Below are 23,271 nucleotides of genomic sequence, written 5' to 3'. Positions count from 1 at the left end.
TTTCGTGTAGAGACTCTTCTTGGAGTTAAACGCCAGCTTTTATGCCAGTTTGGGCGTTTAACTCCCATTTGGGTGCCAGTTCCAGCGTTTAACGCTGGGATTTCTTGAGGTGACCTTGAACGCCGGTTTGGGCCATCAAATCTTGGGCAAAGTATGGACTATCATATATTGCTGAAAAGCCCAGGATGTCTACTTTCCAACGCCGTAGAGAGCGCGCCAATTGGGCTTCTGTAGCTCCAGAAAATCCACTTCGAGTGCAGGGAGGTCAGAATCCAACAGCATCTGCAGTCCTTTTTAGTCTCTGAATCAGATTTTTGCTCAGGTCCCTCAATTTCAGCCAGAAAATACCTGAAATCACAGAAAAACACACAAACTCATAGTAAAGTCCAGAAAAGTGAATTTTAACTAAAAACTAATAAAAATATACTAAAAACTAACTAGATCATACTAAAAACATACTAAAAACAATGCCAAAAAGCGTATAAATTATCCGCTCATCAGTAAGCTCATTTTCTCTGCTTTTTGAGCTGAATCTTTCTGTAACTCTGTGAATTCCTTCATTTTTGATACTTGCCTTTGTAAAAACAACACATATAACCTACTAATGACTGGGTTGCCTCCCAGCAAGCGCTTCTTTACTGTCTTTAGTTGGACCTTCACTGAGAATCATTCAAGTCTCAGTTTTGAGCATTCCTGCTCAAAATTGCCTTCAAGATAATGCTTGATTCTCTGTCCATTAACAATGAACTTTTTGTTAGAATCAATATCCTGAAGCTCAACATATCCATATGGTGAAACTCTTGTAATCACATACGGACCCCTCCACCAGGATTTGAGTTTTCCTGGGAACAGTCTGAGCCTAGAGTTGAAGAGTAGGACTTTTTGTCCTGGCTCAAAGACTCTGGTTGACAACTTCTTGTCATGCCATTTCTTTGCCTTTTCCTTATAAATTTTTGCATTTTCAAAGGCATTGAGTCTGAACTCCTCTAGCTCATTTAGCTGGAGCAGTCTCTTTTCACCAGCTAACTGTGCATCCATGTTTAGGAATCTGGTTGCCCAGTAGGCTTTATGTTCCAGTTCCACGGGCAGATGACAGGCCTTCCCATACACCAGTTGGTATGGAGAGGATCCTATAGGAGTCTTGAATGTTGTTCTGTATGCCCACAGAGCATCATCCAAGCTCTTTGCCAATCCTTTCTTCGGGCTATCACAGTCCGTTCTAGGATTCTTTTTAGCTCTCTGTTAGAGACTTCAGCTTGCCCATTTGTCTGTGGATGATTCGGAGTTGCCACTTTATGGCTGATTCCATATCTAACCATAGCAGAGTATAGCTGTCTATTGCAGAAATGAGTGCCCCCATCACTGATTAGTACTCTGGGAACACCAAACCTGCTGAAGATGTGTTTCTGGAGGAATTTTAGCACGGTCTTGGTATCATTAGTGGGTGTAGCAATTGCTTCTACCCACTTAGATACGTAGTCCACTGCCACCAGAATGTAAGTGTTTGAGTATGATGGTGGGAATGGACCCATGAAGTCAATTCCCCATACATCAAACAATTCTATCTCTAATATCCCTTGTTGAGGCATGGCATATCCGTGAGGCAAGTTACCAGCTCTTTGGCAACTGTCACAGTTACGCACAAACTCTCGGGAATCTTTATAGAGAGTAGGCCAGTAGAAGCCATATTGGAGGACTTTAGTGGCTGTTCGCTCACTTCCAAAATGCCCTCCATACTGTGATCCATGGCAATGCCATAGGATCTTTTGTGCTTCTTCTTTGGGTACACATCTGCGGATTACTCCGTCTGCACATCTCTTAAAGAGATATGGTTCATCCCAGAGGTAGTACTTGGCATCTGAAATTAATTTTTTTCTTTGCACTTTGCTGTACTCCTGGGGTATGAACCTCACAGCTTTATAATTTGCAATATCTGCAAACTAAGGAGCTTTCTGAATGGCAAAGAGTTGCTCATCTGGGAAAGTCTCAGAGATCTCAGTAGAAGGGAGGGACGCCCAAGCTACTGGTTCTATTCGGGACAGATGATCAGCTACTTGGTTCTCTGTCCCTTTTCTGTCTCTTATTTCTATGTCAAACTCTTGCAGAAGCAACACCCATCTTATCAGCCTGGGTTTTGAATCCTGCTTTATGAGTAAGTATTTAAGAGCAGCATGGTCAGTGTACACAATCACTTTGGATCCTACTAGATAAGATCTAAACTTGTCAATGGCATAGACCACTGCAAGTAATTCTTTTTCTGTGGTTGTGTAATTCTTCTGTGCATCATTCAGAACACGGCTAGCATAATAAATGACATGCAGAAGTTTGTTATGCCTCTGTCCCAACACTGCACCAATGGCATGATCACTGGCATCACACATTAATTCAAATGGCAATGCCCAATCTGGTGCAGAGATGACTGCTGCTGTGACCAGCTTAGCTTTCAGGGTCTCAAATGCCTGCTGACACTGTGTGTCAAACACAAATGGCGTGTCAGCAGCTAGCAGGTTACTCAAAGGTTTTGCAATTTTCGAAAAATCCTTTATAAACCTTCTGTAGAATCCTGCATGCCCTAGAAAGCTTCTGATTGCCTTAACATTGGCAGGTGGTGGTAATTTTTCAATTACCTCTACCTTTGCCTTATCCACCTCTATTCCCCTGCTTGAAATTTTGTGCCCAAGGACAATTCCCTCAGTCACCATAAAGTGACATTTCTCCCAGTTTAAAACCAGGTTAGTCTCTTGGCACCTTTTCAGGACAAGTGCTAGGTGATTAAGACAGGAGCTGAATGAGTCTCCATATACTGAGAAGTCATCCATGAAGACTTCCAGAAATTTCTCTACCATATCTGAGAAGATAGAGAGCATGCACCTCTGAAAGGTTGCAGGTGCATTGCACAGACCAAAAGGCATCCTTCTGTAGGCAAACACGCCAGAAGGGCAAGTAAATGCAGTTTTCTCTTGGTCCTGAGGATCTACTGCAATTTGGTTGTAGCCTAAATAGCCATCCAAAAAGCAGTAATAATCATGACCAGCTAGTCTTTCTAGCATTTGGTCTATGAATGGTAAAGGAAAATGATCCTTTCTGGTGGCTGTATTGAGCCTTCTGTAGTCAATACACATACGCCACCCTGTGACTATTCTTGTAGGAACCAGTTCATTTTTTTCATTATGAACCACTGTCATGCCTCCCTTTTTGGGGACAACTTGGACAGGGCTCACCCAGGGGCTATCAGAAATAGGATAAATAATCCCAGCCTCTAGTAATTTAGTGACCTCTTTCTGCACCACCTCCTTCATGGCTGGATTTAGCCTCCTCTGTGGTTGGACCACTGGTTTGGCATTATCCTCCAACAGGATCTTGTGCATGCATCTAGCTGGGCTAATGCCCTTAAGATCACTTATGGACCACCCAAGAGCTGTCTTGTGTGTCCTTAGCACTTGAATCAGTGCTTCCTCTTCCTGTGGATTTAAAGCAGAGCTTATAATCACTGGAAAAGTGTCACCCTTTCCCAAAAATACATACTTCAGGGATGGTGGTAGTGGTTTGAGTTCAGGTTTGGGAGGCTTATCCTCCTCCTGAGGAATTTTCGAAAATTCCTTTGTTTCCTGTGGTTCTTCTTGATCAGGCTGAGCATCCTTGAAGATGTCTTCAAGCTCTGATTCTAGGCTTTCAGTCATATTGATCTCTTCCACCAAAGAGTCAATAATGTCAGTGCCCATGCAGTCATTTGGTGTGTCTGGATGCTGCATAGCTTTCACAGCATTCAACTTGAACTCATCCTCATTGACTCTCAGGGTTACTTCCCCTTTTTGTACATCAATGAGAGTTCGTCCAGTTGCTAGGAAAGGTCTTCCTAGAATGAGAGTTGCACTCTTGTGCTCGTCCATTTCCAGCACCACAAAGTCAGTTGGAAAGGCGAATGGCCCAACCTTGACAATCATATCCTCTATTATGCCTAATGGATGTTTAATGGAGCCATCAGCAAGTTGGAGGCATATCCTGGTTGGTTTGACTTCTCCAGTCAACCCAAGCTTTCTGATAGTGGATGCAGGTATTAGATTGATGCTTGCTCCAAGATCACATAGGGCTGTCTTGGTGCAAGCGCCTTCTAATGTGCATGGTATCAGAAAGCTTCCAGGATCTTGAAGCTTTTCTGGTAAGCTTTTCAGAATGACTGCACTGCATTCTTCAGTGAGAAACACTTTTTCAGTTTCTCTCCAATCCTTCTTATGGCTTAAGATTTCCTTCATGAACTTAGCATAAGAAGGTATTTGCTCAAGTGCCTCTGCAAACGGAATCTTTATTTCAAGAGTCCTTAGATAGTCTGCAAAGCGGGCAAATTGCTTCTCCTGTTCCGCTTTGTGGAGTTTCTGAGGATAAGGCATCTTGGCTTGATATTCTTCAACCTTAGATGCTGCAGGTTTATTCCTTACAGAAGTGGTTGAAGAAGCCTTTTTAGAGGGATTACTGTCAGCACTCTCAGGTGTCTGATCTTCCCTTGGCGTTTGAACGCCAGGAATGGGTGAAGATTGGGCGTTAAACGCCAACTTCTCTCCCTTTTCTGGCGTTTGAACGCCAGAACTGGGCAAGGAATGGGCGTTTAACGCCAACTTTCCTTCCCTTTCTGGCGTTTGAACGCCAATAACATTCCTCTCTGGGCTCTTACTGTCCTCAGAGGGATTTTGAACAGTGGTTTGGTTATCCTCTGTCAATTGTTCCCTGTTTGGCTTTTTGCTCTTTTGAGCAGTGGTATTCAGTGTCTTCCCACTCCTCAGTTGAACTGCTTGACACTCCTCTGTTATCTGTTTAGATATTTGCTGTTTTGCTTGATTCAATTGCAGTTCTATGTTCTTGTTAGCAACTTTAGTTTCATAGAGCATCTCTTTAAATTCTGCTAACTGTTCTGTCATCAGGAGCAATTGTTGATTAAGCTCAATCATCTGTTCTTGAGGATTAGGGTCAGTGACTACTGTCATGACTTCCTCATCTGGAGAGAACTCATTGCTAGAATACAAATATTGGTTTCTAGCAACAGTGTCTATAAGCTCTTGAGCTTCTTCAATTGTCTTCCTCATGTGTATAGATCCACCAGCTGAGTGGTCTAAAGACATCTGAGCTTTTTCTGTAAACCCATAGTAGAAGATGTCTAACTGTACCCATTCTGAAAACATTTCAGAGGGGCATTTTCTTAGCATACCTCTATACCTCTCCCAGGCATTATAAAGGGATTCATTATCCTCTTGTTTAAAGCCTTGGATGTCCAGCCTTAGCTGTGTCATCCTCTTTGGAGGGTAAAAATGATTCAGGAATTTGTCTGATAACTGTTTCCATGTCTTTATGCTTGCTGTAGGTTGGTTATTCAACCACCTTTTAGCCTGATCTTTTACAGCAAATGGAAACAGTAATAGTCTATAGACATCCTGATCCACCTCTTTATCATGTACTGTGTCAGCAATTTGTAAGAACTGTGCCAGAAACTCAGTAGGTTCTTCCTGTGGAAGACCGGAATACTGGCAATTTTGCTGCACTATGATAATGAGTTGAGGATTTAGCTCAAAGCTGCTTGCTTTGATGGGAGGTGTACAGATGCTACTCCCATATGCAGCTGTAATGAGGTTAGCATATGACCCCAGAGTCCTTTTGGACTGATCAATCCCACTTAGGTCCATAATGGATAAAAGGGAAATGATATGGATTGCAAATAGATAAATTTTATTTATTTTTTTTTTTTGAATTAACCAAAAGATAAAATAACATCAAAAGGAAAAAAATTCGAAAATTGGAAGAAAATAAGATCAAAGCAAATTGAAAACTGAATCAAGTAGTTAATTAAAAAGATTTTGAGATTAGCAATTAGAAAGATATGATTGAAAATTTTTATGAAAAAGATTTGATTTTTGAAAAGATGAAAGAGAAAAACAACAAAATGACACCAAACTTAAAATTTTTAGAAAATCAAACACAATTTTTTTTCGAAAATTTTAAAGGAAAAACACAAAGAGGACACCAAACTTAGAACTTTTACGGATCAAAAAGGGACTAAGGACATGCAAAATCGAAAATTAAAAGAAAAGCAAAAGCATGCAATTGACACCAAACTTAGAATATGAAACTAGACTCAACTAAAAGACTCTAAACCAATAAAAAAAAAACAAAACAGTCCTAATCTAAGCAACAAGATAAGCCGTCAGTTGTCCAAACTCGAACAATCCCCGGCAACGGCGCCAAAAACTTGGTGCACGAAATTGCAATCACACTTTTGCAATCCCGCACAACTAACCAGCAAGTGCACTGGGTCGTCCAAGTAATACCTTGCGTGAGCAAGGGTCGATCCCACGGAGATTGTCGGCTTGAAGCAAGCTATGGTTATCTTGTAAATCTTAGTCAGGATATCAAAAATTATCAAGATTGATTGTAAAAAGCAAAAGAACATGAAATGGTTACTTGTTTTGCAGTAATGGAGAATAGGTTGAGGTTTTGGAGATGCTCCATCTTCTGAATCTCTGCTTTCCTACTGTCTTTCTTCATCAAACACGCGAAGCTCCTTCCATGGCAAGCTGTATGTAGGGTTTCACCGTTGTCAGTGGCTACCTCCCATCCTCTCAGTGAAAACGTTCCTATGCTCTGTCACAGCATGGCTAATCATCTGTCGGTTCTCGGTCAGGCCGGAATAGAATCCATTGATTCTTTTGCGTCTGTCACTAACGCCCCGCCTGCTAGGAGTTTGAAGCACGTCACAGTCATTCAATCATTGAATCCTACTCAGAATACCACAGACAAGGTTTAGACCTTCCGGATTCTCTTGAATGCCGCCATCAGTTCTAGCTTATACCACGAAGATTCTGATTAAGGAATCCAAGAGATATCTACTCAATCTAAGGTAGAACGGAGGTGGTTGTCAGGCACACGTTCATAGTTGAGAATATGATGAGTGTCACGGATCATCACATTCATCCGGATTAAGAACAAGTGATATCTTAGAACGGAAGCAAGCATGATTGAATAAGAAACAATAGTAATTGCATTAATCCATCAAGACACAGCAGAGCTCCTCACCCCCAACCATGGGGTTTAGAGACTCATACTGTGGAAAGTATACAAAGAAACGTGTAAAGTGTCATGAGGTACAGATACAATGTCAAAAGATCCTATTAATAGTGAACTAGTAACCTAAGGTTTACAGAAATGAGTAAATGACAGAAAAATCCACTTCCGGGCCCACTTGGTGTGTGCTTGGGCTGAGCATTGAATCTTTCATGTGTAGAGACCTTTTCTGGAGTTAAACGCCAGCTTTCATGCCAGTTTGGGCGTTTAACTCCAAGTTTTATGCCAGTTCCAGCGTTAAACGCTGGAAATTCTGAGGCTGAATTGCCACGCCGGTTTGGGCCATCAAATCTTGGGCAAAGTATGGACTATCATATATTGATGGAAAGCCCAGGATGTCTACTTTCCAACGCCGTTGAGAGCGCGCCAATTGGGCTTCTGCAGCTCCAGAAAATCCACTTCGAGTGCAGGGAGGTCAGAATCCAACAGCATCTGCAGTCCTTTTCAGTCTCTGAATCAGATTTTTGCTCAGGACCCTCAATTTCAGCCAGAAAATACCTGAAATCACAGAAAAACACACAAACTCATAGTAAAGTCTAGAAAAGTGAATTTTAGCTAAAAACTAATAAAAATATACTAAAAACTAACTAAAATATACTAAAAACATACTAAAAACAATGCCAAAAAGCGTACAAATTATCCGCTCATCAGAGGTTTATCAAAGATTTTTCAAAGATTGCAAAACCCTTTAGCAACCTACTTGTCTCAAATACTCCCTTTGTTTTTGATAGAGAATGCATGAGAGCCTTTGATGAACTCAAAAAGAAACTCTCCTCTGCACCTATTATAGCACCACCAAGCTGGGATCTTCCTTTTGAACTAATGTATGATGCATCTGATTTTGCTGTGGGTGATGTTCTAGGACAGAGGAAAGACAAGCTAGTACATGTTATTTACTATGTTAGCAAGGTCCTTAATGAGAATCAAAAGAACTATACCACCACAGAGAAAGATATTTTAGCCATAGTTTTTGCTTTTGATAAGTTTAGATCATATATCATTGGCTCAAAAGTAATTGTGTTCACTGATCATGTAGCACTCAAATACTTGCTTACCAAACAAGAATCTAAGCCCAGACTAATAAGATGGATCCTGCTGCTCCAAGAATTTGATATTGAGATTAAAGATAGAAGCGGAGCAGAGAACAAGGTAGCTGACCACCTCTCAAGGATCCCACAAGAAGAAGAAATGCAGCAAGTAGCAGTAAATGAAAGCTTTCCTGATGAACAATTGATGATAATTTGAGTAGCCCCTTGGTTTGCAAACATAGCTAACTTCAAGGCTATTGGGGAGCTACCAACTAACATCAATAAGCACATGAGGAGGAAGCTAATCAAGGATGCCAAACACTATATCTGGGATGACCCCTATTTGTTCAAAAAGTGTGCTGATGGAGTCCTAAGAAGGTGTATATCCCATGAAGAAGGGCAGGAAGTGTTATGGCAGTGCCATGGGTCAGCATATGGAGGTCACTTCAGTGGAGAAAAGACAGCAGCAAAATTGCTTCACTCCAGATTTTACTAGCCAACAATGTTTAAGGATGCCAAGGAAATGGTGTCAAGGTATGATGAATGTTAAAGAGCTGGTAATTTAACTAAGAGGAATGAGATGCCACAGTAATACATACTAGAGCTAGAGCTATTTGATGTATGGGGGATTGATTTCATGGGACCCTTCCCAACCTCCTACTCAAATAGCTACATATTGGTGGCTGTTGATTATGTATCAAGGTGGGTAGAAGCCATAGCCACTGCAACAAATGACAACAAAGTTGTGATAAGCTTCTTGAGAAGGAATATCTTCAGCAAATTTAGAGTCCCCAGAGCTCTCATTAGTGATGGGGGGACACACTTCTGCAACAAACAACTCGAGACACTCCTTCTCAGATATGGAGTAAAGCACAAAGTGGCAACTCCATACCACCCACAGACCAACGGGCAAGCTGAAATCTCCAAAAAAGAGCTAAAATGAATCCTTGAAAAAATTGTTGGAAGCTCAGTAAAGGACTGGTCTAAGAAGCTGGATGATGCACTGTGGGCCTACAGAACAGCCTATAAGACTCCCATTGGGATGTCTCCATACCAATTGGTATATGGAAAGGCTTGTCACTTACCAGTTGAACTTGAGCATAGAGCATTTTGGGCTCTAAAAATGTTAAACTATGATGAGCAAGCTGCTAGAGAAAAGAGATTAATGCAACTCAATGAGCTGGAAGAGTTTAGAAATCAATCATATGAGAATGCAAAAATTTACAAAGAGAACACAAAAAGGTGGCATGACCAAAAGATAGCAAGACGGGAGTTCACTGAAGCACAGAAGGTGTTACTCTACAACTCAAGACTCAAGTTCTTCCCTGGAAAACTTAAGTCTCGATGGTCAGGACCTTTCACCATACTCAAAGTGTTTTCCTATGGTCATGTGGAGCTCATGGAGGACAAGACTCAAATAATCTTTTCTGTCAATGGCCATAGACTCAAACACTACTTAGGAGGCTCCTTGGAAGAGCAGAGAGTGAGCTACAAGCTCAGCTAAAGATGAAGGAATATTAAGCTAATGACAATAAAGAAGCGCTAGTTAAGAGGCACCCCAACACTTTATCCTTTTTTATTTAATTGCTTTTCTTAGAAGTAGTTTAAATTCTGTTACTTTAGATAGTTTAATTTTCAGTAATTAGGATTAGTTTACAATTGTAGATTAGAAAGTTTGATATTAGCTTTGATAGCTAGATTTTCTTTACACTCTCTTATTTCTTTCTATTTGGGAATTGTAACTTGATGAATGCATAACTAATGATGAGTGAATGGGCTGAGAACTAGCTAAATTGCTAAGTTTGGTGTGGCCTCTCACCAACTTAATCTAGGCTTACAAACAATTAATGGTTTGATTTTGAAGAGTAAGCCCAGAGATTAAGTTTGGTGTGGCCACCACCAAGGATCACATAGCAGCCTAAGTCACCCAATTTGAAAGAACTTAATGCTTTGGGTAAAAACATGAACATGGTTTAATGAGTTCAGAGGAATTGGAATCAAAAGAAAATTAAAAGATTGATGTATTCCACTCTTATGAACACATTAAATACATAATAATGAAACCAATTTATTAAGATGCCAAAGACTTAAGTTTGGTGTCCCAAGGGACACCCATCAGTTGCAATCCAATTCATTCTTGATGAGAAGGAATGTGAAGGGGGTCTTTTGTCATTACTAATGGGTTCAGTTTCAATTTCAGGAGAGAAGATGGGGCCCACATGGTAAACAACTCACAAAGCAAGGAAGTGAAAGTGTACTTGCACTTTGGAACTCGACACACACAGAAAACACTGTGAGAAAAGAGTTGGCGCCTCTTCCCACGCTAGGCGCCACTCCCCAAAGTGGGAAAACATTTAACCCTTTTTATTTCCCACCCTTCGAACCACACCATTCACCTATTATAAAAGCTTCACCCCCCTCCCCATTTCCTCTCCCACTTCAACAACCCCCACACCCCTCACCTTCGCTTCTCTTTTCATCTTCTACTATCTCTCATCCCTTGCTTTCTTCTTTTTTTTTCTTGATTGGGACAATCAAGTCCTAAGTTTGGTGTTGGAGTAAAACCTTGTTTTGCCTTCTCTTTCTTTCAACCTCCATTTTTTTACAACCTCAAGCACACTCTCCCAACCTAATGGCACCACCATAAAGCTCAGCCTCAAAGAAAAGAAAAACCAAGGAACCAACCTCTGGATCCTCAAGCTCTTATAATGACTACAAGTTCCTCTCCGCATTCAACCAAAATCAATTCTATGGTTGGGTGAGTGAGAGGGAAATCATTCCAGAAGTTGGGTTTTAACTAGGGAGGAATGAGCATATTGAAATCAACATTGAGATCGACAATAGGGGTTGGTCACTTCTATGTAACCCATCGAGAAAAGTGGTAGAAAGCTTGGTGAGGGAATTCTATGCCAACGCAGTACCTCAACCAGGACAACACTATGGCTACATTAGCTATGTAAGGGGAAAGTCCATTGACTACAGCCCCTCTAGCATAGAAAAAATGCTAATGGTGAAGAGGACAAGCTCCACTCAGAGCTATAAAGAGAGAATGACGCAGCAAGACCCTGAGTTTGAGGAGATCCTGAATGAAATTTGTGTGATGAATGTGCGTTGGATAAATGATAAGGATGGGATACCCAACCAATTGAGGAGAAGAGATTTGAGCCCCCAACCTAGAGGGTGGCTAGAATTTGTGAAGATGTCCCTAATCCCCACATCCAACACTTCAGAGGTGACCAAGGAGAGAGCTGTGCTCATCTATAGCATCATGAGAGGAGAAAACATCAACGTGGGGGAGATGATCACCAACAACATCAACAAAGTACTGAAAAGTACCAGTGACAACACAAGGTTGGCATTCCCCAGCAAAGAAAAGTTCATTGATGAAGTGCTTGTGAAGCAAGACAAGTTTATAACTGCCAAAAAGATGGCCAAAGTGGTGGTGGCTGTCCACCCACTTAACAAGGCTAGAGAATGAAGAGCTCATGCTCATGAACCACAACAACAACCAGAAGACGAAGAGGCAAAAGATCAACCTCACTTCCTGGCACTTCAACCACCACCACACTACCAATATCAGCAATTTCCAGAGGGATTCAACTGGGAGCAATTGCAAGGAGATGTACACTAAATGAAGGGAGACCTACACCACTTGAGGGAAGATGTCAATCAACTCAAGGAGACTCAGCAACAACAATGGAGCCAAGTCAACCAGAATATTCAACAACTCCAAGGGAATTGGGAGCATATGAGGAAGGAGCGGTAAGAACAATTTGACCGGGGAGAGGTGCGAAGCGCACTGGACAAAATAGTAGAGCAAGGCAAGTGGCAACAGAGGAACTTGGCTGCAGAAATCTCTATGATGCCAAGACCATATCCAGAAGGCAGTATGACATCAACACACAAGCAAAGCTGAATCACTTTGTAACGCTGTATCCACTCTAAACCCAGGATACCCAACCTTCATGCAAGGGATGGAGGAGCTAAGTGCAAGATAAGAGGAAATCCAAGCCAAACATAAGGAAGATGAGAAGGATTACATGAGGAGGCTAGGATTCTGGAAGCCCAAGGACACCATGGCTCAAGAAGGTTCTTCCAAGCCGGGTGAAGGTGGCTCATCCCCTCCCAAGAAGAAGGACAAAGGGAAGGGGCCAATGAACTAAAGATGAAGCTGCTCAAGGTTGTTGAGACCCATGGTTGACACTTTCCAATTTCTGAATTCTGTTTAAGCCTTTGCTTTATTTACTTCTTAAATAATCATGCTAGGATAGTTTATGTTTTATGCTTAGTTTTAATTCCTATTTGAAGTCTTTATGAGTTTTTTTTATAAGAAAGAAAATGCCATGTATTTCAAGTCTTCATTTCAACTTAAAAGAAAGTAGAGCTTGTCTCCATAAGAGTTACTGTGAGTTGTGCAAAAACAATAAGAGAGACCAAGGCCAAGAGGGATCATCAAACAAACTAAGAAACAAGAAACTAAGTGTAGAACCTTGGATGAACTAAAAAGAAAATGAGTCATAGAGAGCAACTAGTCCTAGAAGGTATAACAAAGGAAGACTAAGGGGTGTTCCTTGAATATCCATAGAACCAAGAGGTAGTAAGCAATAAAGGCCCAAGGCTCTGAGCATTAACTACTGGGATAGAAAAAGAAACATTAAAAAGCTCAAAAAGAATTAAAGATCTTAGTAGATGCTTGTGGTGAGGATGTGTCAAGAAGAGACCTGGGCAAGTAAATTCTTAGGGGTGTCTCAATACCAGTACCCTAAAACCAACTGGTTTGGGAGTGCTAATTGAAAGCCTAATTAAAGGGTTGTCTTGAGACAAAACACTTAGAGTCGTGGTCAAGAAAGCAAAACAACCCTTACTACTTCAAGGTGACAATCAATAGAAGGGACCCCTGTAGCCTATACCTGAAGGAACCCTCAAGGATCCAAGAGCTTTCCATGACAATTAAAACATTCATACATGTGTTGCACACTTAGTTTTACTCTTAGTTGTATTGCAATCATTCGAAGCCAAGGCCTCAAGATATAAAGGTTTACTCACATTGATTTTCTTGGGACAAGCAAAGCTTAAGTTTGGTGTTGTGATGACTTGCATCATCTACCCTTCTTTCTTTCATAAAGAAGACCATAAAAGAGCATAAATCTCATTTGATCAGTACAATTCATGCATTATTTGATGAATATTATGGTACACTACTTTGAGATGAGTTGTGCTGAATTTCAGGTGAAAAAGGCATAAAAAATGTGTAGAAGACAAACAAGAAGCTAGGCGTGTGAAACTGGCGTGCCACTTGGAGCAAACGCCACAAAAATGCACTGGCGTGGCACGCCAAGAGCTAGACATGGCACGCCAGGAGCTAGGCATGGCACGCCAGTACTAACATCCAGAGAAGAAGTCCAAGCATGCATATGGGCGTGGCACGCTAGGGACTGGGCGTGGCACACTAGTACAAAATTCCAAAAAGCAAAATGGAGGACACAAAAGGGGCATGGCACGCCAGGTTGGGCGTGGCACGCCTGACCCATCAACTACTATGGGCGTGCCACTTGAGCAAAGGGGCATGGCATGCCAACTCACCATCTCAAGAAGAACCTCCACTATGGCGTGCCATTTGGTGTCGAAGGCGTGGCACGCCAGCTCCAAGAAGTCACTTGGGCGTGCCACTTGAGAACCCAGGCGTGGCACGCCAAGCTTGAAGAGTGCACAGATGAATAGGCGTGCCACTTGAGTAGCATGTCGTGGAATGCTGGTACAATAATCCAAAGAAGGAGCTGAAGGCAACTAAAGACTGGGCGTGCCACTTGAAGTCGAAGGAGTGGCACGCCAACCTCTCAATCTTACTTAGGCGTGCCACTTGGTATCGAAGGCGTGGCACGCCAACCCAAGCATCTCACTATGGCATGCCACTTGAAGTTGAGGTGTGGCACGCCAACCACTGGAATCAAGGCAAGATTATGGGCGTGGCACGCCAGCCTTCAGGCGAGGCACGTTGGTACAAGTTTTCAGAGAGGATGAAGGAGGCCAATTACGTGGGGCATGCCACTTGGTATCGAAGGCGTGGCACGCCATTCACCATTCTTCACTTAGGCGTGCCACTTGAGCAACCAGACATGGCACGCCAGTGTCATTCAGAGGGCAAAGAAGCATTGGGGCATGCCACTTGAGTTCGTAGCGTGGCACGCCAAACAGAGGAACCACTCACTCACAAAGGGGCATGGCACGCCAGACCCTGGGCGTGCCACGCCAGTGCAACTTTCCAGAAAAGCTTAGCCAAGCATAGAGCAAGGGCGTGGCACACCAGACCCTAGGCGTGGCACGCTAGTTCAAGTTTTCAGAGGCAAAGAAAAGCGGAAAAAGGCAAAGGGCATGCCACTTGAGTTCGAATGCGTGGCACGCCAAGGTTGATAGAGAGATGAGTGTGCCACTTGAAGGATTGGGCGTGGCACGCCAAGCTAGAAATGAAGGGCACGTGACACGCCAGTAAAGCGCCAACCACACGCCAGCTGAGAAGTCACGCTTATTGAGTGTTTTCTTTTCCCTCCAAAACGTAATTTTCCCTTTTCACTTTTGTAATTCTTTAATTTTACTAGGAGTAGTATAAATACCCCCAAGGAGTACTAAAGAAGGGGGTTAAGCAGTCAGTTTTAGATCCACTTTTACTTCACTTTTGAGTACTTTTTGGGCTATGAGTAGCTAACTTCCCTCTCATTGAGAGAGGGAGCTCTGTTGTACTTGATGGATTGATAATAGTGAAATTCTTCTTCTCTTCATCTTCTCTTTGATTTGCTAGAAGGAATTTCGTTTTTAATGCTTAGTGTTCAATTATCTTGGGAAAGAGATTGAATGTAATTGGGTTTCATGGGAACCTTGGGAAAGAAAACATAAAACCATGCTTGAAATCCCTTCTCACACTTGAGTAGAATCTGGGTTTTGGTGTTTGGAAACGTGACATATAATCCTCCCTCTACCTGGACCTATAAGGGTGTGTGGTATAATCAGGGACCAAGCATATCTCTCTTCATGAGCAATTAGACCAAGGAAATGGCTATTGATCAAGATCTGAGATTGGAGCTCAATCAATCATGATTGCCAAGAGGTCAATGAGTTGCATGATTGAAGAGGATATAAGCTAGATTTGATCCAAAGAGATAACATCTCCCAATCTCAATGAACTTCCCCATTCTTATCTATCCATTTCTTTACAGCTTATTTTTTACATTCAGCAATTCCCCACTCCCATTTACATTCAAGTCATTTATGATTCAGCACTTTACATTCTGCAATTTCTGTTTCTGCACTTTATTGCTTTTCTTTATATTCTAGTCATTTACATTTATGTCATTTACAATTCTGCACTTCACAATCTTATTGATCCGCTTGACTAATTCATCAACCAATTAAAACTGCTTGAATTTGCCAATCTCTGTGGATACGATCCCACTCCACTGTGGGTTATTACTTGGCGATAATTTTGGTGCACTTGCAAAAAGAACTAATTCACTAATTTTTGAATGGAGTGTGAATTAGAACTCATCACATACCCAGACAGCTTATTCGGACTCAGGGACACCCCGATCCGACCTCTAGGATACATCTTCTTACACACCACTTTTGGAAAGGGCGCGAGGTCAAGGATCTTAAGCTCGGTCTATAATGCCTTAATAGGTCAAAAAATTCTAAACAAGCTGGCTGCTGTCATCTCCACCCGACATCTCTGTGTGAAATTCCCCACAAGCGAGGGAATCGCTACCATAAAGGGGGACCAAAGACTCGCAAGAAAATTCTACAATGAAAGCCTCAGCTTGAAGACCAACTCGAGCAGAAAAGAAGTCAACACTATCGAGTTGGGAGACGCCCGGGTTTACGAAGAGCTGTGCCCTAGACCTGAGGGGGAAACTGAGGAGGTCCAAATTGGGAATGCCCTGGTGCACGAAATTGTGATCATCAATGGCGCCATCAACATGGTACGCTCAATTGTAATCTCAACTCTTTATCACAACTTCGCACAACTAACCAGCAAGTGCACTGGGTCGTCCAAGTAATAAACCTTACGCGAGTAAGGGTCGATCCCACGGAGATTGTTGGTATGAAGCAAGCTATGGTCATCTTGTAAATCTCAGTCAGGCAGACTCAAATGGTTATGGATGATTTATGAATAAAACATAAAATAAAGATAGAGATACTTATGCAATTCATTGATTCTTTTGCGTCTGTCACTAACGCCCAGCCTTCAGGAGTTTGAAGCTCGTCACAGTCATTCAATCATTGAATCCTACTCAGAATACCACAGACAAGGTTTAGACCTTCCGGATTCTCTTGAATGCCGCCATCAATTCTAGCTTATACCACGAGGATTCTGATTAAGGGATCCAAGAGATATCCACTCAATCTAAGGTAGAACGGAGGTGGTTGTCAGGCACACGTTCATAGGTGAGAATGATGATGAGTGTCACGGATCATCACATTCATCAAGTTGAGGAACAAGTGATATCTTAGAACAAGAATAAGCCGAATTGAATAGAAGAACAATAGTAATTGCATTAATACTCGAGGTACAGCAGAGCTCCACACCTTAATCTATGAGGTGTAGAAACTCCACCGTTGAAAATACATAAGAACAAGGTCTAGGCATGGCCGAATGGCCAGCCTCCCAATGATCTAAGATAGCATAAGACTACTCAAAGAAAGCTACCCAGATGAGAATACAATAGCAAAAGGTCCTATTTGTAGAGAACTAGTAGCCTAGGGTTTACTGATAGCTACGATTTTAGGAAATTTGCACGATCGGCAAAAATTCCTTCCGGCAAGTGCACCGGTTATCGTCAAGTAAAAACTCACAATAGAGTGAGGTCGAATCCCACAAGGATTGGTTGAGTGAGCAATTCGGATTAGAAGTGTGTTCTAGTTTAGCGGAATCAAGATTTAGATGAGAATTGCGGAATGTAAAATTTGCGGGAAACGTAAATGGCAAGAAATTGAAATTGCGGAATCTTAAATTGCATGAATTAAAGAGCGAGAAGCTAAATTGCTGAAATTAAAAAGGGATCGGGGTGATTGCATGAATTTAATTGCAGAATGTAAATAGAAAGTGGTAGATCAGAAATGGGGAATTCATTGGGTTTCAGGAGATATTGAGATCTCCGAATCAAAACATTTTTATCCCTTCCTCAACCAATGCATTCATTGAATTTTGCTTGGCAATCTTATATGATTGGATCCCAATCCCTTGGCTCACCAATTCTCTCTAAAAACAACAAATTCCCAATCCCTTGGTTTAAATGTTCATAAGAAGAGATGATGCTCGATCACTGATTATACCACACAGTTTCATGAACCACAATTTGGTAGGATTACATGTCACAATATCCATCCAAACCCCAATCCAATTCACTGTGAGAAAGCTTCTCTAGCATGAATCCTCCATTCCTTTCCCAAGGTTCCGAAGGATTCCAATTATGGATAGTTTCTTTCCCAAGACAACTAACCAATGGAATTAGATCGAGAAGCTTTCTAACAAAAATTCAAGAGAAAAGATTGAAGAAGAAGATAAAAACTATGATTGATTCATTGAATTACAATAGAGCTCCCTAACCCAATGAAAGGGGTTTAGTGAGTCATAACTCTGAATTCAATTACAAAAAGTATGAAAACTAGAAAAATGATCCAAAAAAGTCCCTACTAACTTAAATTCTATCCTATTTATACACTTTCTAAATTGAGCTTCTGTTGTGTTTCTTGGGCTTTGAGGCCTTTCCCTGATTTCCTTTTGCTTTGGGTTTATGATCCATAATCCTGATGAGGCTGCTGATCCAATTCTGTAACATTCATTGAGCCAACTTAGTGATAATCAAGTAATGACACATGACTCAACAAATTGAAATTCCAGACTCATCAATTCTTCAGGCCCAATCCCATAAACCATGATATTCAATTGGGTTTCATACCAGAGTACGTTTAAGTTAATGTTTGTGCTCAAATGCTAACTTAAACTGCAATATCTTTGGCCCAGAAACCTTTTCAAATAGTGGCGTTTAAGTTGCAGTTTAAGCTTAAACTGGAACTTAAACGTTGGACACTCCTGGAGGTGGTATAATTCAAGCACGTTTAAGCTTCAGTTTAAGGTTAAACTGAAGCTTAAACGTGGAAATGGAAGAAAGCAACCCTGGAGTGTGGAATGGTCGAACACGTTTAAGCTTCAGTTTAAGGTTAAACTGAAGCTTAAACGTGGAAATGAAGAAAGCAACCCTGGAGGAGAATTTGGTCGAACACGTTTAAGCTTCAGTTTAAGGTTAAACTGAAGCTTAAACGTGGAAATGAAGAAAGCAACCCTGGAGGAGAATTTGGGTCGAACACGTTTAAGCTCCAGTTTAAGGTTAAACTGGAGCTTAAACGTGGAAATGGCTCCCTGGTGCATTTCTCATTTCTGGCGTTTAACTTCCAGTTTAAGGTTAAACTGGAGGTTAAACGCCACTTTCAGCTTTTCCTCAGCTTTCATGATTTTGGCATTTAAGCTCCAGTTTAAGCTTAAACTAGAGCTTAAACTGGAGCTTAAACTGGAGCTTAAACTGGAGCTTAAACTCCACATGTGATATTCAAGCTTCCTTTATTGATTTTGTTGCTTCCTTGCCTAACCTCTTCTTCCCTGAAATCATCCAAACAACTGCATCAAAGTTTTGCAAAATTTCATGAGAAATCTTCCATTCATAGCATTCAAGTAATATAACTAAAAACTCATGGAATTTGCATCAAAATCATACTGTTTGGATGGTTCATTGCTTTGTTGTTCATTTAACCATTCTTGGTTACTTTAAGCTCAAGAAAATGCATAAAACAACTAAAACTAACAGAAAAATGCTAGTGAAACTAGCCTAAGATGCCTTGGCATCACAACACCAAACTTAATACTTGCTTGTCCCTAAGCAAGTCCTGAGTTATTTGAGAAGAAAGTATGAAACAGAAAGCAATTACATTGGCTATATTAGTAAGCACTTGAAGTTCATCAGAAGGGTTTTATGCAGAAAGTTGCAGCATCACTTTTTCATTCTTATCAGGTAAGATTATCACTTTTTCATTGCATCCATCAAACACTGCTATGGCCTCTTGTTATTCTTATGTCCTTGGCACTTTTCCCTTCTTTGTTTTTCTTTTTCTTAGAGCTCCTTTGCTCCTTGTTTGCTCAGTGTCATGTGTTGCACAAGCCTTTGGCATTTTCTTTTTCTTATCAGTGCACTACACATATCCACTACAGGCATTTTAGTTCACATTTCTTCTTGAGACATTGGTGCCCAGCACCTCTTTGTGTGACTAAATGTTTTGTATTTAGGTTGCTCTTGATAATGGACTTTTGGTTGATAATCCCGGGTTAGTTAACCCAAGTTACCAAGTGTTGAAACACTCCTCAGAACCTATTCATCCAAGCATATCCTTAATACATAAACACCACAGGCATTTGTCTCAGAAGTTCAAACCATTGGTGCCTAGCTTATTTTCTCAATTTTTTTGCTTTTTGGTTGCCCTTTCTCAGTGGCTTTTCCTTCTTCTTTTTCTTTCTTTTTCATGGCCAAAGACATTTATTCATCAAGATCCATAGACAGTATTCAAACTTCTACACAAAAATGATAATTCTACACTCAATTTCCAGTGATCTGACTAAACAATCAAGCATGCATACCACCACTTAATTCTACTTGATTTGTCACTAATTGAGCCAAGTTACTTTTGTTCAAACTTTTCTTTTATTTTTGGAAACAGAACAAGCATGGCAAGCATTTGTTTAAGAAGGTGAAGTTATATCCAACATCTAGGCATTCACTTTATTCAAAACAGTAAATAGACAAACATACTAAAAACTTCACATTCCAGAAAGATTCAACAACTACAGTTTAAACCAGAACAAGCATGCTTTTGTTTGCCTTTTAAAGAATGGTCAAGGAACAACACCACCTTGTGAAATTTCTTGTTTTCTCTTTGTTGCCAGGAAACAATTTGATTTCTCCTTCTTCTCCTAGTTGTTGCTTCATGTTCTTTCTAAGATCCTTGTTTCCTTTCCTGCAAAGAGTGATGAAGTTGCTTGCTTCTCAAGCACTTGAGTGGTTAGCTCAACTATGTATGGGCAAGTGTCTGAGTCTTAAGTTGGTGTGTGAACACCAAACTTAGTCTCCTACTTACTCCTCTGCTCTTTGAAGGGCAATTTGATTTCTCCTTCTTCTCCTAGTTGTTGCTTCATGTTCTTTCTAAGATCCTTGTTTCCTTTCCTGCAAAGAGTGATGAAGTTGCTTGCTTCTCAAGCACTTGAGTGGTTAGCTCAACTATGTATGGGCAAGTGTCTGAGTCTTAAGTTGGTGTGTGAACACCAAACTTAGTCTCCTACTTACTCCTCTGCTCTTTGAATCCTTGAATTCTCCTTGGAATGAAGTTGCTGCTAAGGATTTTAAGCATTTCTGTGATTGCTTAGAATGGTTGTTCCTTTCATATAATTCAAAGGTTGTTGTGTTCAGTTGATCTGTATGGTGGAACACCAAACTTAGAGTCACACATTCCCCTTTGAATTATTGATCCACGAATTCATTGTTTGGTGTGAAACACCAAACTTAATTCTTTGCAATGCACAGAAACTACTTCACCTTTTTATTGAAACAAATAAAAGAAACAGCAAAGGAGTATTACCTCAGGTTGGGTTGCCTCCCAACAAGCGCTTCTTTAACGTCATTAGCTTGACGGTCAGCTTGTTAGGGTGGATTGTAGTGCTTGATGTCCTCTCCTCTCACTATGAAAACGTCCTCATTTGATTCCTTCATGATTTCCAAATGTTCCATAGAAAGAACTTTCCTGATTGTGAACACTTGAGGGAGCTGGGAAGGAATGGTTATGAGGCCATGTGGGATTGGCAGATAATGACTTGATATCACTTTCTCTCCCAGAGAGAAACCTTCAGTGGGAATTTTCTTGTTTCTCCACCCTCTTGGCAATTTCTTTACAATTCTTCCCTCTCTCTTGAGGATTTCTTCATTGACCCTTATGCCAGGAGGATCCTTCTGATCTGTTTCTATTGATTCTTGTGGCTTTAACTCTTGCAATTCTTGTTTGCCTTCCAAGGACTGTTTCAGAGTTTCAGCTGCTGGATTGCTTTCCTCCAAACACAGATGGCTACTATCATCCTTAGGCTTTTCAGGTTCTGGTTCAGGCTCAGATGCAGGTTTGAAAACATGGAAAATGAGCTGTTCATCATGTATTCAAAAATTAGCTCTCCTTGTTCTACATCTATGAGCGCTCTAGCAGTGGCTAGAAATGGCCTTCCCAGAATGATAGGGTGTAGGTAGCTTTCCTCCATGTCCAAAATGACAAAGTCTGTGGGGAAGAAATAATTTCCCACTTTCACCAGCACATTCTCAACTACCCCTTCAGCTTGCTTCTGAGTTTTGTCAGCCAGTTGTATGATTACATCAGTGGATCTCACCTCATTCAGTTGTAGCCTCTTCATAAGAGTCAGAGGCATCACATTTATGCTAGCTCCTAGATCACAGAATCCTCTGTCAATTTTTGTTTCCCCTATGATGCAGGGGATATGAAAACTTCCTGGGTCTGTTTTCTTAGAGACTATGTCCTTCTTGATGAGGGCACTGCATTCTTTGTTCATTATTACAGTTTGTCCTCCCTTCAAAACTCTTTTCTTGCTCAGCAATTCCTTCAAATACTTGATATGTGTAGGCATCTGCTGGAGAATCTCAAGAAAGGGAATATTGATATGGAGAGACTTAAATGTCTCTAAAAACCTTGAATATGTTTTCCCTTTTTCACCTCCTCCTAACCTCTGAGGAAATGGTGCTTTTGGTTGGTATGTTTCCAGCATGCCTTTATTTTGCAGTTCCTTGGCTTGCTCAGTTTCACTTTCCTGCTTAGCTTCTTCCACACCTTCCTTCAAGATTTCTGGCTCCTGTTCTGAGGGTCTGATTCCTTCTTCTTCTGAGACTTCCTTCAATATGGTGATGGCCTTGCATTCTTCCCATCTCACTCCCTTTTGTTCCCCTTTAGGATTCTTTTCTGTGTCACTAGGGAACACTGCAGTTGACTTGGGGGCCTGTTGAGATAGCTCTCCTACTCGAGACTCCATCCTCTTGAGTTTTTCACCATGGTTCCTTAAGGTAGATCTCACATCATCCCTAAAGCTTTTCAACTCACTTATGTCCTGACCCATGTTTGCAAGCATTCCTTCTATCCTGTTTAATTGATCTTGAAATTGTTGGTTCGGATTAGGTTGGGCAGGTTGATTATTTTGGCCATGATATGGTGGTTGGGAGTAAGTGTTTTGTGTGGCTTGGTATGATCTTTGGTTGGAGTTTTGGTATGTGGAATTGTTATGTTGGTTGGGGTTGTAAGGTTTGTGGTTTTGTGGTTGGGTTTGCTGGTTTTGTGGTTGGGTTTGCTGGTTTCCCCACCCAAAGTTTGGGTGGTTTTTCCAGCCTGGGTTGTAAGTGTTGGAATGTGGATCATATGGTTGCCTTTGTTGAATTCCCACATAGTTGGCCTCTTCCCAATCACCTCCTTCAGTGCTTACTTCCTCTTGATCTTGTGTGTGTATTGCAGCCACTTGATTTGTTTCTAATTTCCTGGTGAGCTCTGCTAGTTGCTTGGCAAACACCTTGTTTTGGGCCAGAATTGTATCAACATGGTTCAGCTCCATGACTCCCTTAGTGTTGTGTCTCTCTGAAGCATAGTAGTACTCATTCTCAGCCACTGTCTCAATCACTTCAATGGCTTCTTCCACAGTCTTTTTCCTGTTCAATAAACCTCCTGATGAATGGTCTACAGCCTTCCTTGATTCATAAGAAAGTCCATCATAGAAAATATGCAATTGCACCCAATCATGGAACATATCTGGTGGGCATTTCCTTGTCAAATCCTTGAACCTCTCCCATGCCTCGTAGAGAGTTTCACCACCTTGTTGTCTAAAAGTCTGAACCTCAGATCGAAGCCTATTGACCTTTTGTGGGGGGTAGAAACGTGCCAGAAACTTGCTTTCCACCTCATCCCAGGTTGTTAGGCTCCCCCTTGGGAATGATTCCAGCCACTTAGCTGCCTTGTCCCTAAGTGAAAATGGGAACAAGAGCAGTTTATAGGCATCTTCCTGGAC

General features: G+C 41.3%; 1 protein-coding gene and 1 non-coding gene across 2 annotated transcripts; both read left to right on the top strand.

Annotated features, from left to right (window-relative positions):
- The first annotated feature begins 8,524 nt into the window (after positions 1 to 8,524).
- On the top strand, positions 8,525 to 9,639 carry LOC130934153 (uncharacterized). Its single transcript, XM_057863741.1, has 2 exons — positions 8,525 to 8,669; positions 9,107 to 9,639. Exons 1-2 carry the CDS (start codon positions 8,525 to 8,527, stop codon positions 9,637 to 9,639), a joined length of 678 nt encoding a protein of 225 aa, XP_057719724.1.
- Positions 9,640 to 23,008: 13,369 nt separating this feature from the next.
- On the top strand, positions 23,009 to 23,115 carry LOC130937080 (small nucleolar RNA R71). The gene has a single exon (XR_009068314.1). It is a non-coding gene; the product is annotated as a small nucleolar RNA R71 (small nucleolar RNA).
- The last annotated feature ends 156 nt before the right edge of the window (positions 23,116 to 23,271 follow it).

This window comes from Arachis stenosperma, chromosome 6 (genome assembly GCF_014773155.1).
Source record: "Arachis stenosperma cultivar V10309 chromosome 6, arast.V10309.gnm1.PFL2, whole genome shotgun sequence".
Classification (NCBI taxonomy): domain Eukaryota; kingdom Viridiplantae; phylum Streptophyta; class Magnoliopsida; order Fabales; family Fabaceae; genus Arachis; species Arachis stenosperma.
This window is presented reverse-complemented; position numbering and strand designations above follow the sequence as displayed.